This window comes from Muntiacus reevesi, chromosome 4 (assembly GCF_963930625.1).
Source record: "Muntiacus reevesi chromosome 4, mMunRee1.1, whole genome shotgun sequence".
In the NCBI taxonomy this organism is placed as follows: Eukaryota; Metazoa; Chordata; class Mammalia; order Artiodactyla; family Cervidae; genus Muntiacus; species Muntiacus reevesi.
Genome location: NC_089252.1, coordinates 147,496,947 through 147,516,061, shown reverse-complemented (window position 1 = coordinate 147,516,061; position 19,115 = coordinate 147,496,947). Strand labels below are relative to the sequence as shown.

The 19,115-nt window shown below is 38.2% G+C and overlaps 1 protein-coding gene across 1 annotated transcript; it reads left to right on the top strand.

The window, feature by feature from the left end:
* The first annotated feature begins 4,071 nt into the window (after positions 1-4,071).
* On the top strand, positions 4,072-5,001 carry LOC136166103 (olfactory receptor 8S1-like). Its single transcript, XM_065932148.1, has one exon. The coding sequence runs from the start codon at positions 4,072-4,074 to the stop codon at positions 4,999-5,001; it is 930 nt and encodes a 309-aa protein (XP_065788220.1).
* The last annotated feature ends 14,114 nt before the right edge of the window (positions 5,002-19,115 follow it).

Here is a 19,115-nt window from a genome sequence, read left to right as displayed (position 1 = left end):
ATGGTTGGGAGTACACCAGAGCAGATCAGAGTACACCAGAGAACATACTAAACAGCAGATAATGGTAACTCGGAGGAAACCCTCTTCTTATAGGATACACACCACACATACTACAAAAAGTTCAGTTTGTTCCTATTAATAATTCCCTTTGATCCCAACAAATACTGATGATGTGAAGCACACAGATCAAGACAGGTAGAAGTCTAAACAGGTTTGAGGAAAAATATCTGAATTCAAAAAGTTCCACGTTTCCTCCAACTTTCACCATTACCCTGTCCAGGTTCCTGTCTAGACACCAATGATCTTTCTGTCACTTTTTACTGAGTATTCAATTCCTACTCCACCCCATCTGCATTTGGTCATGAAGAATACTCCCACATTCAGTCAACAGAGGAAATACTGAGCCTCTCTCCACATCATTTTCAATATTTCATCAATCCCAGTATTTATGCAATTAACCAACATTTTAAAAACTTAAATACATGTAAGGGCAACAAGACTTTAGGTACCCCATGTTATATGTTACAGACCTCCTTCTTCAAGGAATGACCTAGACACCTATTTCCTTACAAAGAATATGACAAAGCTGTCAAATTTGACACATGTCAAATCCCTGAGCCCAAATTGCAACTCTATGTCTTACAACTCTATGACCTTAAGAACGTTCTGTAAGTTTGCTGTGTCTCATTCATTAAAAAGGTCTGTGTCAGGGCTGTTTCATAAACAAAAAGAATCACATTACCCAGCTAGCCTCCTGCCCTACTGCTGCATCACATAGGTCCACCTTCTAGGACCAGAGTTTTTCAGATTTGGACCCTCAGATAACAATTCCCTGATATCTTCTGCAGAATCTGGCATGTTCTTTGGTATAGAGTTAGAAACAAAAATGAACACTGTGATCAGGTATACTTTAAAAAGTCAGTCTAGAAGGATACAAGCAATTATCCACTTAATTCATGCAGAAAATTCCAAACACTTGGAGACATTTTCAAACTCTAGAAGATAATGATAGAAATTATTGTCATTTGTTGTGATTATTTTGCTAGTGAAGCTAGTAGAGGAAGTACTCACTTTGACAGGACTTAAAATCACAGATGAGAGAGACTCCTTAAAATAGATTTTTTCCAGCAAGCTGCTCTCATTGTTCCCTGAATCAGTTAATTTGGGTCATTCTGAACTGCATATTCAGCTCCTGGTCAGACAGATACAATCTGAATCTAAGTTCTGCTATGACTCATGGTCATAAGGATTTAAGAAAGAATGAATAAATAAACTGAATAAGTTAATGTTCAGAAAAAAATGAATGACCAAATGAACATTATAGGCTTTAACAGCCCTTCCAGTATGGTCTGAAATAGGCCAGTAGGCATCGGATATGTTAAGTACACTACTGGTCACACAAAATTGAGACCATCTGTACACACATGCAAACACATACATACACATGTACCATTTTTTGCTTCCCACTTTGTCATCTTCTTAGTGCTGAATCCTTATCAAGCTTATGATTCTGCAACCTTTCCCAAATAAATTACCTAAACAGTCTATCCAATTCACTTCATTTTTTATTCAACATATTTGCTATCGAAGACCAACCATATGTGCTTTTCACTGGACCAAGAGTTATGGTGCAGAGATACAAAGTAATATAGAGCATAATCGCTCTCTTCAAGGAACTGTAGTATTATTGTTTGGGAAGGAAAAAGGAAAGAAAGAATGTGCCATATACATTCTAACCACTAACTGTCAAAACAAGACAGTGATTCAGCAACGGCATAAAATGAAGAGAGTTGCTCACGGTGGGTGAACTAATGAATTAGCACAGCGAGGAAGTATATCTGTTGAGGTCCTCCCAGAACAGATACTTCGGTAGTGGTAGTATTACATGAGACTGAGGGAGTGGGAGAGGAGCCTGTGAAAGACAAAGAAGAAGGAAATAGAATTGGGCTGGAAAAGCCTTCAGACCAGATATGACACTGCTAACAGGAAAGAGGGGAGAAGGCAATGGCAGCCCACTCCAGTACTCTTGCCTGGAAAATCCCATGGACGGAGGAGTCTGGTGGGCTGCAGTTCATGGGGTCACTAAGAGTCGGACACAACTCAGCAACGTCACTTTCACTTTTCACTTTCATGCATTGGAGAAGGAAATGGCAACCCACTCCAGTGTTCTTGCCTGGAGAATCCCAGGAACAGGGTAGCCTGGTGGGCTGCCGTCTATGGGGTCGCACAGAGTCGGACACGACTGAAGCGACTTAGCAGCAGCAGCAGCAGCAACAGGAAAGAGGGAAGGAAAGCAGAATCATCTAGGAAGAGTTTCAGACTACAGCGCAGACCTGACAAGGATCATCCAACCCTTGGATGGGTTGGGAGCCCTGAGGCAATGACTGACCCTTAAACAAGGCAAAAATGGTCAACGGTATCTAAGGTATGCTCAGTCATTGACTGCCTGGGAAGTTTGGCCTCGGCTAAAGCTGCAGTTTATTTTCAAAGCATCATCTGGATGCTGTCAGCAAGCTCATCAATTTCAGCTGAGTGTTGAGTTCTTTCTCCCACCTGGAGCACCTCAATGGCTGCCACATGAGGAGAATCAGCATATTTAAGAAAAACATAAGAAAATGGAAGGCAGAAGTGCCAGATGAGAACAATAATGAAGACACAGGCTAAATCCTGGTGTAGTCACTTAGTCACTCTGGTAACACAAGATATTCACATACATCTCATTCTACATCAGAAAAAATAGGATATAATAATCTACCCAGAATATTTTATGAAATTAAATGAGAAATGACAATTTTAATTGAAATACAACACATAACCTTTTATTATATTCAAGTATACAACATAATGATTTGATACTTGTATATATTACAAAATGATCATCAAATGAAAGTCAAGCCTTAAGTGAAAGTCACTGCATGGTAGAAAGACCTGATGTCTCCAGACGTAGAGAACGGATTTGTGACACAGTGAGGGAAGGAGAAGTTGGGACAAATTGAGAAAGTAGCATTAACATATATGCACAACCATGTTTAAAATAGCTAGTGGGAAGCTGCTATATAACACGGGGAGCTCAGGTCGGTGCTCTGTGATGATGGGGTGAGAGAGGGAGGCTCAAGAGGGAGGGGAAATATATAGTTATGACTGTTCTGTGATGTTGTATGGCAGAAACCAACACAATATTGTAAAACAATTATCCTAATTAAAAATTTTAAAATATAAATGTGAAGATAAAAGAAATACGGATTTTCTATCTCATAAGTTAGCAAATAAAAATAGATAAATCATAAAAAAAAAAAAAAAAAAAATAGATAAATCATGACCATACAAAAAAAAAAAAAAAGACCCAGTGTCTTGAGGTTTTATAGAATTGAGGTATACAGACTGGGGACTTGGACGAGTTATCTAATTTATGATAGTCAAATTTCTAATTCACAGAAGGTAGTCAGCAATATCCTCCTTATCCTTTCTTCACATATCCAAAATTCAGATACACACACACACACACACACATACACACACACACACACACACACACACAGAGTCACACTCTGTCATCTTTTAATCTTGTCTTAGAGAGTCAAATTGACAATAGATGTTAATGCATAGCATCAATAAGAAAAAGCTAAATAAAGATAAAACAATATTATTAGGAAGTTATGGATTCTAAAAGGGTTTTAGAGTGTAAGATTGGAAAACAGGAGAAAGAAGGCAAATGCTGAAAAAGCTTCTCAGCAACTCTGCCATGATTTACAAAACATGCACAGAATATTGCTGATAAAGCAGTGCCCAGTTGAAGGAGACAGAACAAATTAGTCACGGACAGGGTCTATACAAATTAGCAGATTTCTTCAGTGTCTTTAAAACAGAATGTCACCTATGGAAAAAATCATTGTTTGAAACAGAACCCTAGAAGGGGAAGCAAACATTATAGACATTTGATAAGGACATACATAAAATCTAAATAATCAGGAGTAAGTACATAAAAGCGGATCCCTTTCTCCATAGTTGGGTGTAGTAAAGAGAAGTTTCAGGTACACTGCTATATTTTTTCCTAGGAAAAATCCTTTCTAAATGGCCTTGAGGAACCACAGCACCATCACTGAGTTCATCCTCCTTGGGCTGTCTGCTAATCCCAAAGTCCAGATACTGCTCTTTGTGCTTTTCATGGGGATTTACCTCCTAACAATGATGGGGAACCTGATGCTGCTGCTGGTGATCAGAGCTGATTCCCGTCTCCACACACCTATGTACTTCTTTCTGAGTCACCTCTCTTTCCTGGACCTTTGCTTCTCTTCAATCACAGTTCCCAAGCTCCTGGAGAACCTCCTGTCTAAAAAGAAAGTTATTTCAAAAGAGGACTGCCTGACTCAAGCCTTCTTCGTGTTTGACATTGGAGGGACAGAAATCTTCTTGCTCTCCGTGATGGCCTATGATCGCTATGCTGCCATCTGCTACCCTCTGCTGTACAGTCAGGTGATGAGTAGCCAGCTCTGTGTGAAGCTGGTATGGGCTTCATGGGGCCTGGGTTTTCTGGATGCAGTTATCAACATTCCGCTGGCTATGAACTTGAACTTCTGTGAGAACCATATCATCCCCCACTATACCTGTGAACTGCCCTCTCTCTTCCCTTTGTCCTGCTCTGATATTTCCACCAACGTCACTGTCCTGACAGGCTCCACACTGCTACATGGCTTTGGTACATTCTTCCTGATCTTCTTCTCCTACACACGCATTGTCTCCACCATCCTGAGCATCAGCTCCACCACAGGCAGGAGCAAAGCCTTCTCCACCTGCTCCTCCCACCTCACTGCAGTGAGCTTCTTCTATGTCTCAGCTTTCCTCCGTTATCTCATGCCCACCTCAGGTTCACCTCTGGAGCTGATCTTCTCCATACAGTATGGTGTAGTTACTCCGCTAGTGAATCCCCTCATCTATAGCCTCAAAAACCAAGAAGTAAAGACAGCTCTGAGAAGAACCCTGGGGAAATGTTTGCAATGGTAGAGGTAGCAAGCTGTAAAGAGAAGAGAAATCAGGGTCATTTGTAGAGATGTGGATGAACCTAGAAACTGTCATACAGAGTGAAATAAGTTAAAAAGAGAAAAACAAATACAAAAGTCTTTTTATTCAGTCACCCAACCATGTCCAACTCTTTGTGACCCCATGGACTGTAGTGCACCAGGCCTCCCTGTCCTTCACCATCTCCTGGAGTTTGCCCAAGTTCATGTTTATTGCATGCTGGATGGCATGTTCAGTGATGCTGTCCAGCCATCTCATCCTCTGGTGCCCTCTTCTCCTTCTGCCCTCAATCTTTTCCAACATCAGGGACTTTTCCAGTGAGTTGTCTGTTCACATCAGATGACCAAAATACTGGCGCTTCAGCATCAGTCTTTCCAGTGAATATTCAGGGTTGATTTCCCTTAAGATTGACTGGTTTGATCTCCTTGCTGTCCAACAGACTTTCAGGAGTCTTCTCCAGCACCAGAGTTTGAAGGCATCAGTTCTTTGGTGTTCTGCCTTCTTTACGGTCCAGTCTCACAACCATATGGGACCACTGGGAAGACCATAGCTTTGACGATACAGAATTTATTGGCAGAGTAATGTCTCTGCTTTTCAGTACATTGTCTAGGTTTGTCATCACTTTTATGTCAAGAAGCAATCATCTTCTGATTTCATGGCTGGAGTCACCATCCACAGTGATTTTGGAACACAAGAAGAGGAAATCTATCACAACTTCCACCTTTTCCCCTTCTATTTGCCATGCAGCAATGGGGCCGGATGCCATGATCTCGAGTTTTTCAATATTTAGCCTTAAGCCAGCTCCTTTTACTCTCCTCTTTAATAATATCATATATTAATGAATATATGTGGAAGTGAGACAGAGACGTAGAGAACAAACATATGCATACCAAAGGGGAAACTAGGGGTTGGGATGCACTGGGAGACTGGGATTGACACATATACACTATTGATCAGTTCAGTTCAACTCGGTTAAGTCACTCAGTCATGTCTGACTCTTTCCAACCCCATGGACTGCAGCATGCTAGGCCTCCCAGCCCATCATCAACTCCCAGAGTTTACTCAAACTCATTGTGTTGGTGATGCCATCCAACCATCTCATCCTCTGTTGTCCACTTCTCCTCCTGCCTTCAATCTTTACCAGCATCAGAGTCTTTTCAAATGAGTCAGTTCTTTGCATCAGGTGGCCAAAGTATTGGAGTTTCAGCTTCAGCATCCGTCCTTCCAATGAATATTCAGGACTGATTTCCTTTAGGATGGACTGGTTTGATCTCCTTGCACTCCAAGGGACTCTCAAGAGTCTTCTCCAACACCACAGTTCAAAAGCATCAATTCTTTGGCCCTCAGCTTTCTTCATAGTCCAACTCTCACATCCATGCATGACTACTGGAAAAACCATAGCCTTGACTAGACAGACCTTTGTTGGAAAAGTAATGTCTCTACTTTTTAATATGCTGTCTAGATTGATCATAGCTTTTCTTCCAAGGAGCAAGCATCTTTTAATTTCATGGCTGCAATCACCACCTGCAGTGATTTTGGAGCCCCCAAAAATAAAGTCTTCCATTGTTTCCCCATCTATTTGCCATGAAGTGATGGAACCAGATGCCATGATCTTCACTTTCTGAATGTTGAGTTTTAAGCCAGTCTTTTTACTCTCCTCTTCCACTTTCATCAAGAGGTTCTTTAGTCCTTCGCTTTCTGCCATAAGGGTGGTGTCATCTGCATATCTGAGGATATTGATATTTCTCCCTGCAATCTTGATTCCAGCTTGTGCTTCATCCAGCCCAGCTTTTCTCCTGATGTACTCTGCATATAAGTTAAACAAGCAGGGTGACTACAACCTTGATGTACTCCTTTCCCAATTGGAAACAGTCTGTTGTTCCATATCCAGTTCTAATTGTTGCTTCCTGACTTGCATACAGACTACTCAGGAGGCAGGTCAGGTGGTCTGGTAGTCCCATCTCTTTAAGAATTTTCCACAGTTTGTTGTGATCCACACAGTCAAAGGCTTTGGAATAGTCAATAAAGCAGATATTTTTCTGGAATGCTCTTGCTTTTTCAATGATCTAACAGGTGTTTGCAATTTGATCTCTGGTTCCTCTGCCTTTTCTAAATCCAGCTTGAACATCTGGAAGTTCATGGTTCATGTACTGTTGAAGCCTGACTTGGAGAATTTTGAGCATTACTTTACTAGTGTGTGAGATGAGTGCAATTGTGCGGTAGTTTGAGCATTCTTTGGCATTGCCTATCTTTGGGATTGGAATGAAAGCTGACCTTTTCCAGTCTTGTGTGGAGAAGGCAAAGGCAACCCACTCCAGTACTTTGCCTGGAAATTCCATGGACGGAGAAGCCTGGTAGACTGCAGTCCATGGGGTCGTGCAGAGTCGGACACGACTGAGCAACTTCACTTTCACTTTTCATTTTCATGCACTGGAGAAGGAAATGGCAACCCACTCCAGTGTTTTTGCCTGGAGAATCCCAGGGACGGCGGAACCTGGTGGGCTGCCGTCTACGGGGTCGCACAGAGTCAGACACGACTGAAGCGACTTGGCAGCAGCAGCAGCCAGTCCTGTGGCCACTGCTGAGTTTTCCAGATTTGGTGCCATATTGAGTGCAGCACTTTCACAGCATCATCTTTTAGGATTTGAAAAAGCTCAGCTGGAATTCCATCACCTCCACTAGCTTTGTTGGTAGTGATGCTTCCTAAGGCCCATTTGACTTCACATTCCAGGATATCTGGCTCTAGGTGAGTGATCACACCATCATGATTATCTGGGTCATGAAGATCTTTTTTGTATAGTTCTTCTGTGTATTCTTGCCACCTCTTCTTAATATCGTCTGCTTCTGTTAGGTCCATATCATTTCTGTCCTTTATTGAGCCCATCTTTGCATGAAATGTTTCCTTGGTATCTCTAATTTTCTTGAAGAGATCTCTAGTCTTTCCCATTCTATTGTTTACATCTATTTCTTTGCATTGATCACTGAGAAAATCTTTCTTATCTCTCCTCGCTATTCTTTTGAACTCTGTGTTCAAACAAGTATATCTTTCCTTTTCTCCTTTGCTTTTCACTTCTCTTCTTTTCACAGCTATTTGTAAGGCCTCCTCAGACAATCATTTTGCCTTTTTGCATTTCTTTTCCTTGGGGATGGTCTTGATCCCTGCCTCCCATACAATGTCACGAACCTGCTATGTATAAAATAGGTAATGAGAACACACTGGATAGCACAGGAAACTCTACTCAATGCTTTATGATGACCTAAATGGGAAGGAAATCCATTGTATAGTGTAGCTGATTCAGTTTCAAATACAGTAGAAACTAACACAACATTGTAAAGCAACTGTACTTCAGAAAAGCTATTTTTAAGTAAAAAATAGGAAATAAATAAAAATTTTAATGGGAGATGATAAATTAGGAAAGAACCATAGGTTTCAGGATATCTGGTGAGTTAACACTAAAAGATTCCTAATGGTCCTCTGTTTTACATGCTGAAAGATGCCACAGAAAAGCATAAGAAAGGCATGAAGATACTTTGAGGGTGGGGTCAGGAAGGGAGAAGACAGTTCAGATTCAATCCTGCTCAAAGGCATATCAATGGAAATAGAGTTATCTTGGCCAAAAGTTGTACTTAATCATAATTTATTTCTCTATCATTTCATTGATACTCAGTAAAGTTGCATGTGTCTTGAATTATTTTTTGGAATTAAATGGATAGAAAGGCAATGAAAAACATAAGATTTCACCAAAAGTGTTGAATTTCAGGGAAAGAAAAGTTATCAACGTAGGGCTTATGGAGGGGTTGGAGCTTTGAATGGGAAGCCATGCAGATAAAAAATTGCTATGTTCCGCCCAGAGTGACTGTCAAGTGAGTGACTTGGGTGATGCCAAGAACTCTGCTTTTCTATTACATGAGAGTTGGCATTTGAGGGGGAATGTTGCTCATTCAAGGCAACACAAAAAAATTTAGCCTCTCCAACGTTTCACTGTCTTTAAAGCACTGGTTTTCTCTAGTTCATCTACTTGGAGAATGCAAGAGTTTTAGTCTTCCTTCTCATTACTTTACCAAGAATTTTTAAATACAAAATATGTGTTACATGGCGCAGCAACTTTGTATCTTCTGAGCATTTTTACATGCTACTTATGATTTTACTCAAAATACATTGCGTTTTAAAGCCATGATAACTTGCAATCATCCAATGCTATTTTCTGTATAGCAATAATGAGAATTATTATAGTCATGAATATGGTTAATAGATTAAAACACTTTAAAGTTCCATTTTACTTTATTTTTCCACAAGTGAAACATAAATACTGAATCATGTACTAAGTAACAACACATCTGGTATTTCTAATTTTTTGAAGTTATAATAAGAAAGCATCACAGTCATCCAAGTCTATGTCCCAACCAGTAATGCTGAAGAAGCTGAAGTTGAATGGTTTTGTGAAGACTTACAAGACCTTCTAGAACTAACCAGAAAAAAAAAAAAAAAAAGATGTCCTTTGCATCATAGGGGATTGGGATGCAAGAATAGGAATTTAAGAGATACCTGGAGTAATAGGCAAGTCTGGCTTTGGAGTACAAAATGAAGCAGGGCAAAGGCTAAGAGAGTTTTATGAAGAGATACACTGGTCATAGTAAACACCCTATTACAACAACACAAGGGACAACTCTACATATGGACATCACCAGATGGTTAACACTGAAATTAACTGATTATATTATTTGCAGCTGAAGATGGAGAAGTTCTATACAGTGAGCAAAAACAAGTCCAGGAGCTGACTGTGGCTTGGATCATGAACTCCTTATTGCAAAATTCAGGCTTAAACTGAATAAAGTAGGGAAAACCACTAGGCCATTCAGGTATGATCTAAATCAAATCCCTTATGATTATACAGCGGAGGTGACAAATAGATTCAAGGGATTAGATTTGGTAAACAAAGAGCCTGAAGAACTATAGACAGAGGTTTGTAACACTGTACAGGAGGCGGTGACTAAAATCATCCCCCCAAAAAAAGAAATGCAAAAAGGCAAAATGAGGAGGGCTTACAAAAGCCAAGAAAAGAATAGAAGTGAAAGGCAAATGAGAAAGGGAAAGATATACCCATTTGAATGCAGAGTTCCAAAGAATAGCAAGGAGAGATAAGAAAGCCTTCTTAAGTGAACAATGCAAAGAAATAGAGGACAACAATAGAATGGTAGAATGGGAAAGACTAGAGATCTCTTCAAGAAAATTAGAAATACCAAAGGAATATTTCTTGCAAGGATGGGCACAATAAAAGACAGAAATAGCAAGGACCTAACAGAAGCAGAAGAGATTAAGAAGACGTGGCAAGAATACACATAAGAGCTAAACAAAAAAGGTCTTAATGACAAGGATAAGTATGATAGTGAGGTCACTCACCTAGAGTCAGACATCCTGGAGTGTGAAGTCAAGTGGGCCTTAGGAAGCATTACTACAAACAAAGCTAGTGAAGGTGATGGAACTCCAGCTGAGCTATTTCAAATACTAAATGATGATCCTGTGAAAGTGCTGTACTCCATATGCCAGTAAATTTAGAAAATTCAGCAGCGGCCACAGGACTGGAAAAGGTTTATTTTCATTCCAGTCCCTAAGAAGGGCAATGCCAAAGAATGCTCAAACTACCACACAATTGCACTCATTTCATATTCTAGCAAGGTAATACTCAAAATCCTTCAAGCTAGGCTTCAACAGTCCATAAACCAAGCAAACTGTGAACTTCCAGATGTACAAGCTGGATTTAGAAAAGACAGAGGAACCAGAGACAGTTTTCCAACATCCATCGGGTCATAGAAAAAGCAAGAGAATTCCAGAGAAACATCTACTTCTTCTTCACTGACTACACCAAAGCCTTTGACTGTGTGGATCACAACAAATTGTGAAAAATTCTTCAAAAGATTGGAATACCAGACCAAGAGAAATCTGTATGCAGGTTAGGAAGCAACAGTTATAACCAGACATGGAATAATGGACTGGTTCCAAATTGGGAAAGGAGTACACCAAGGCTGTATATTGTCACCCTGCTTATTTAACTTATATGCAGAGTACATCATGAGAAACGCTGGGCTGGAGGAAGCACAAGCTGGAATCAAGATTGCTGGGAGAAATATCAATAACCTCAGATATGCAATTGACACCACCCTTATGGCAGAAAGTGAAAAAGAACCAAAGAACCTCTTGATGAAGGTGAAAGAGAAAAGTGAACAAAAATGGCTTAAAACACAACATTCAAAAAAATATTTCATGGCATCTGGTTCCATCACTTCATGGCAAACAGATGAGAAAGCAATGAAATCAGTGAAAGACATTATTTTCTTGGGCTCCAAAATCACCATGGATGGTGACTGCAGTAAAAGACACTTGCTCCTTGGAAGAAACCTAGACAGTACTAGTACAGGTCTAGGGACAAACCTAGACAGTACTTTGCCAACAAAGTTCTGTATAGTCAAGCTATGGTTTTTCCAGTAGTCATGCATGGATGTGACAGCTGGACCATAAAGAAGACTGAGCATTGAAAAATCGATACCTTTGAACTGTGGTGTTGGAGAAGGTTCTTGAGAGTCCTTTGGACTACAAGGAGATCAAACAAGTCAATCCTAAAGGAAATCAACCCTGAATACTCATTGAAAGGACTGATGCTGAAGCTGAAGTGTCAATACTTTGGCCACCTGATGGGAAGAGCCAACTCATTGGAAAAGACCCTGATGCTGGGAAAGATTGAAGGCAGGAGGAGAAAAGATGAGGACAACAGTGGGCAAGATGGTTGGATGGCATTACCAACCCAATGCACATGTGTTTGAGCAAACTCCGGGAGATGGTGAAGGACAGGCAAACCTGGCATGCTTCAGTTCATGGGGTTGCAAAGAGTTGGACATGACTGAGTGACTGAACAGCAACTCTTTCTCCAAATGTATGTGTAAGCTGAGATCTCACTATTTTAAAAGACCTAATATGACCCAGAGACATCCCCTCTACCACTACTTTAAGACACATTTCCCCCAGTCTTGGAGACAAAATAATAAAAGGGAGCAGTGACTTTAAAAATTAGCCCTGTGGCTATTTTCTCACTGTTGATCATCACGTGTTTACTCATTGGCAATGAGCAACCCAAAGCCAAACAATGACCTTAGGGAGCAGTCATACAGGCATTGACTCTGGAGGAGGCATGTGGGAATTCTTCAGAAGATCTTGCTGATTCTTCTCACTGCACAGTTCCCTGACCTAGGAGTCTTGACTCCCATTCACACTCTTATATCCAGCCTCTTCTCCAATCCCAGCAGCACCCTCTCTGCTCTAGTTGCAGAGAAACCTAACAACCTCCTTGGATGTGACAATTGGGTGCTAAGTCACTCCAGTCATGTCTAACCCTTTGCAACTCTATGGACTGTGTAGCCTGCCAGCTACAGGGATTCTCTGGCAAGAACACTGGAGTGGGTTGCCATTTTCTTCTCCAGGGAATCTTCCCAACCTGCATCTCTTATGTCTCCTGCATTAAAAGGTAGGTTCTTTACCACTAGTGCCACCAGAGTGTGTCCAAACCCAGGTCTCTACCAAGATGACCAATTGACTTCTCCCCAGAAATTCACATACCCTTGCCATCAAATAGGGAGTAAACAGCCTGCTGTTTTTCTACCACCCCACCTTCCATCCTGTCAGCTTTTCCAGTTCTTCTCTTTCTGGTCCAGAGAGGCATAGGAGAAAGATCAGAAAGTCTACTGCTAAAGCAGAAGTCCAGCAAAGAAATAAGATCTTCCTCTTCTATTTGCAGCCATCCTCTATTTATTGAAAGTGCTGCTCTTAGGACCCCATTCATTTGGATTCTACAAAAAGAAAGTAACCCTTCCCTCCCCACAAAAAGAAAAGGAAATGGTGTCCCACCACGAACACTAAATTCTCAATATGGCCAAAAAACCCTTTCCCATTGGTTTCAGCCCTCAATTTTTTATATAACCAAAGAAGGAGCAGTGATAACGAACAGTTGTATCACAGGTCTGCTCTCTCTTACTAAATCTTGCAAAGGGTGCCTGATGCCATTAATGGTAGAGATTATCAAATGGGTATTTATGTTGTGGAAAGCAATATGAAAGTGCCTCAAAAGGCCAAAAATAGAACTACCATTTGATCCAGCAGTTCCACTTCTGAGTATAAGCTTAAAAGAAGTGAAAGTAGAATATGAAGAGATATATACAATCCTATGTTCACTGCAACATTATTAAGAATAGCCAAGAAATGAAAATAATCTAAGTATCCATCAACAGATAAATAGATAAAGAAGATGTTGTATATGTGTGTGTATCTGTGTGTATGTATAAAATGGAATATTATTAATCCACAAGAAAAAGGACAACCTGCCTGCCACTTTCAAAAATAAGGATGGATCTTGAACACCTTGTGCTAAATGAGATAAGTCAACCAGAGAATAACAAATACTGTGTGATGTCACTTTTATATGAAATCTATAAAAGCCTACCTCTTAAAAACAAAGAGTAAAATGATGGTTACAAGAGATAGGGGTTGGGGGGATAGGACAAATGTTGTTTAAGGGTACAAACTTTCAAATAGTGGTAAATAAATCCAAGAGATCTAAAGCATAGTAGAGTGAATATGAACAACAACATTGTATTATAATCATTATACTTCCTGAGACTAGAACTTAAATAATTATACTGACCACTAAAATAGAACTAATATTTATGTAACATAATAGAGGTGCTAATAATCATTAAAATGGCAATACTATTATGATGATAAATACACCAAATTAATATGTTCTATACCTTAAATTTATATGTTATATGTCAAATTAAAAAAATAAACAACACACTCAGACACAGAGAACAGACTGGTGGTTACCAGAGATAAGGAGGTAAGGGGTGGGTGAAGTAGGTGAAGACCTGAGGGTCAAAAGTTATAAATAAATAAAGTCCTGTTATAAATAAATAAGTTATAAAAAAAAGTCCAGTTATAAAATAAATAAGTCCTAGGGATGTAATGTACAGCATGGTAACTATTGTTAATAATACTATATTGTATACTTGAAAGTCAAAGATAGTAGATCTTAAAAGTTCTTATCACAAGAAAAATTGTAGCTCTATGGTGATGGATATTAACTAGATTTACTATGGTGATAATTTTGCAATATATACAAATATCAGATCACTGCTGTACACCTGTAACTAATATAATGTTATGTCAATTACTTCTCAATAAAATAAAAAGCAAGATCGGTTCTTTGAAAACATAAAGTAGATAAACTTCTGTCAAGTTTACTCAAGAAAAAAGAGAGAAGCACCAAATAAACAATCTTAAGAATTAAACAGTATACTTAAATAACCTACTAACAAATATCAAACATATTGCGAGGATAATATAAATGACATTATGTCAATAAATTTGAAAACTTAGATAACTAAACTCCCATTAAAATGCAATTAACCAAAAGTGACTCAAGGAGAAATAAGAATCTAAAAACCTTTTTTAGAGTTGGAGAGCTGAAACTAAACCTCAACCAGTTTTAGATTTAAGTTAGAACTTTCAATAAAGTAAAAATGTCAATCCTCCCCAGGTTGAACAATAGATGTAACTTAATTCCACATGAAATCTCACCAATAATTTTTACAAAACTACACAAGCTAATTCTAATATTCTACGGAAAGTAGTAAGTCAAAATTACTCAGTCATGTCCAACTCTTTGCGACCCCCATAGGCTATATAGTCCATGGAATTCTCCAGTCCAGAATACTGGAGAGTCCAGAATACTGGATAGCCTTTCCCTTCTCCAGGGGATCTTCCCACCAGGGAAGGTACCCACGTCTCCTGCATTGCAGGCAGATTCTTTACGAGCTGAGCTACCAGGGAAGCCCACACCATAATCAAGTGGGATTTATTCCAGAGATGCAAGGATAATTCAACATCCACAAATCAATCAATGAATATACCACAGTAACAAATTGAATAATAAAAATCATATAATCATCTCATAGATGCATAAAAATCATTTGATAAAATTTAACATCCACTCATGATTAAAAAAAAAACTCTCAGCAAAGTAGGTATACAGGGAAAATGCCTCAACATAAAAAGGCCATATATGGTGAGCCACAGCTGACATCATACATAATGGTGAAAAACTAAAAGTTTTCCTCTAAATTCAGGAACAAGGCAAGGATACTCACTCTCACCAATTTTATTCAAAATAGTGCTGAAACTCCTGGCCAGAGCAACCAGGTAACAACAAGTAAATTTTGCTAAATACTAACTAGATATATAAATAAATAAAAGTTATCCAAATTGAACAGAAAAACTACCTCTATTTGTAGATGACATGATATTTTATATAGAAAACCCTAAAACTTCACAAAAAAACTATCAGGACATATAAACGAATTCCATAAACTTGCAGGACACAAAATCAATATATAAAAAATGTATAACATCTCTGTACATTTATAATAAACTAGCAGAAAAAGAAATTAAGAAAACAATCCCATTTACAATTACATGAAAAAGAATAAAACACCCAAGAATAACTTTAACTAAGAGGCTGAAAAAAAAACTATACAATGAAAGCTATAAGACATTGATGAAAGAAAATGAAGACAAAATAAACGGAAAGATAGTCCATAATCATGGATTAAAAAATTAATATTGTTGAAGTGTTCACACTACCCAACACAATCTATATCTATATTAGTTTTAACCTCTATTAAAATGTCAATGGCATTTTTCACAGAAACAGAAGAAAAAAGTGCTAAAATTTGTATGGAACCATAAAAGACCCTGCATAGCTAAAGCTATCTTGAGAAAGAAGAACAAAGCCAAAGGCACCACATTCCTGATTATAAACTATATTACAAAGCAATAGTAATCAAAACAGTATGATATTGGCATAAAAACAAGAACACAGAGATTAATGGCACTGAATAGAGAGCACAGAAATAAACCCACACATATGTAGTCTATCAATTTACAACAAAGAAGACAATAATATATAGTATGAAAAGGATAGTCTCTTCAAGTGGGAAAACTGGACAGCCACATGCAAAGGAATGAAACTGGATCTTACACCATACACAAAAAATAAACTCAAAATGGATTAAACATTTGAAAAAAATCCCTATAAAGATCATAAACTTTATAAAACCTGAAACCATAAAACTCATAGAAGAGAACATATGAAAAAAGCTCCTTTATGTTGGTCTTGGCAATGATTTTGCTGACATAACACCAAAAGCACAAACCTCTAGGAAATATCAATAAGTGGAACTACATCAAACTAAAACGTTTGCTCAGCCAAAGAAACAAACAAACAAAAAAAAACATAAAGAGGCAACCAAAGTAAAAGGAAAAAATATCTGCAAACCATACATCTGATAAGATGTTAACATTCAAAATATATAAATAACTCACACAACTCAATAACAGAAATCAAACAAATCAATTTTAAAGTGGGCCAAGGACTTGAATAGATATTCTTCCTAAAGAAGACATCCAAATGACCAATGCTCAACATCACTAATCATCAAGGAAATGAAAATCAAAACCACAATGAAATATCCCCTCATGCTTATCAGAATGGCTATTATTTAAAAGATGACAATAAAAAATGTTGGAGAAAAGGGAACACTTGTACACTATTGGTGGGAATATAAGTTGGTTCACCCATTATGGAAAACAGTATGGAGGTACCTCAAAAAACTAAAAATATAATTACCATATGATCCAGAAATTCCACATCTGGGTACATACCCAAAAGATGAAAATAAGATATCAAAAATATTTGCACTCTCATGTTTATTGCAGCATTATTCACAGTAGCCAAGATATGGAAATAATCTAAAACTAAACTTACAGCTATAAGATGAATAATTTTTGAGAATCTAATATGCAGCATAGTGACTGTACTTAATAACACTCTACCATATATTGAAAGGTGCTAAGAAAATAAATCTTAAATATTCTCACCACAAAACCAACCAAAAAATTATTACTATGAGAGGTGAAGGATGTGTCACCTAACATGATGTGGTTTAAAAAAAAAAGATACATGTATACATATAACTGAATCACTTCGCTGTAACCTGAAACTATCACATTATTAATCAACTATACTTCAATATAAAATATGACACTTTTTTAAAGTTTTTAAAATTCTAAACAGTAAGTTACCTGTTTAAGTTACATGGAATGATTTTTTTTAAATACACACAGTGAAACAAATTGCAAATATATGTGTATCAAACCATCACTTTGTACACTTTAAACTTAGACAATATTATATGTCAATTATATCTCAAAAAAGCTGGGGGCAGGGGAGATGCCTTTCTTATTATTTTCTCTCCAGTCTCTATAAGTCTAATATGTGTTCTTTTTTAGACTTCAAATAATTGCTTTAATTCAGAAATTCAAATACTCCCCTGTGTCTCTTAGAACTTACCTTTCTAGTTAACAGGGAAACATGCAATTAGTGAGTCTGAAATCAGGCTTCAGGCTAAGCTTCAGAGAGTACAGAGCATTGACCCAGCTTCCCCTGGGCACCATCCTAGCTCTTGGCTGTATAAGAACAGGTGGCCCTCTGATTGGGTCTGTTAGAGAATTTTTTCCTTCAGTGGTATTCTTAAGAAGTACTCAGAATCGCAGAGGAAATAAATAAAGATATAGCAGGTTGCTGGATCTGAGATCACGTGAGGAAGTTCTAATGAACTATATACCTGTTCAGAATACGAACTTCTTTTGAGAAGTTGGTCTTATCCTTCCACATAGTGGCCTGTATTGCAGAATAACACCGTTCTAGGTTAAAGGAGTCAAGAGGTAATCTTAATTTTGTGGGATTCCCAGTGTTTTTAAAGCTTGAACCATTCTAATAGCCAATTCTCAGTTATAGCAAGAAAAGAAAGCTATCTGCTGTGAAGAGTCAGATTCTTGTGACATAGGTTCACTTATAGGAAGACATTACCTATGATGTGTCTACCTGAATGGGAAAACCTGAACACAGGAACTGTCTTTCCAGGTAAAGCCAGGAGTATGGTAATATCTTCCAAAATATCTTGATATGCCCCCTCTATTTTTCCTTCCTAGAAATTTCTATATGTATATTAATTTTGCTGACCATCTTCTCTTTTAGTTTAGTTAGAGTTCATATTTAGAGGAATGAGGAAGGGTGAGGTCCTTTTCTGTGAGTCCCCCAATATCATATGATCCAAATAGTTGCTGCCTTCACCCACACAAAATGTGTAAGTTAGCATATGAGAGAAAAATATTATTCAGAAATGCTATACTATTCTTGGTTGAGATGCTGAACTCCCCAAATTACATGGTCAGATCCATCTTGTGCCTGAAAGTAGAAAAGTGGAAGCAAGTTTCAGGATAGCCCTGTTCACAAATACATGAAATTTCCTGAAAAGAACAGAATAAATGTATCATTTCACTTTGCTTCAGTAGATCCCAAGAAGACATATGCTTTCAACAATATTCACAATTTTATCCAAGCAGGTTCCTAAAAAGTGAATTCTCCAACTGTTTATGCATCACCACCACTAGCTGAAGTCACACAAACATGAACAGTGCCCTGCCTGTCCAAGCAAACAGGTAACCTAAATATGGTCTAAGATGAACTTGAACTTTGTTAACAGGATCAGGTTTTTAACTATATTTGCTTTGAAGAAATAGCAGGATTTGAAGTCAGGCTGGAAGGTGCATGAGAGTCTGAATCAGTGGAATAAAAAAGTAGAACATCTGAAAGAAGACCATGTAGTCAAAGAGAGAAATAAAAGACCTTTCTAGTATCAAAGGGGGTCAAAAAGGCTAAAATATAGATTAAGGACAGAGGAAGAAGAACTCTGAATGTCAAGACAGGAGAAATGGATTTGATTCCACGAAGTACCTAGAATAGTCAAATTCATAGCGTCAAGAAAGTACGCTGGTAGATGCCAGGGGCTAGAAGCAGGGTGGAGAATGAGGAGTTAATTTTGTAATGGGAACACAGTTTCAGTTTAGGAAAGTGAACAATTCTGGAGATGGATGATGGTGAATGTTGCACAACAACGTGAATGGACTTAGTACCACTGAAATATGGTATTTA

What these genes read in the sequence shown, in the direction of transcription:
- LOC136166103 (XM_065932148.1), top strand. Translation starts at nt 4,072, where the DNA reads ATGGCCTTGAGGAACCACAGCACCATCACTGAGTTCATCCTCCTTGGG.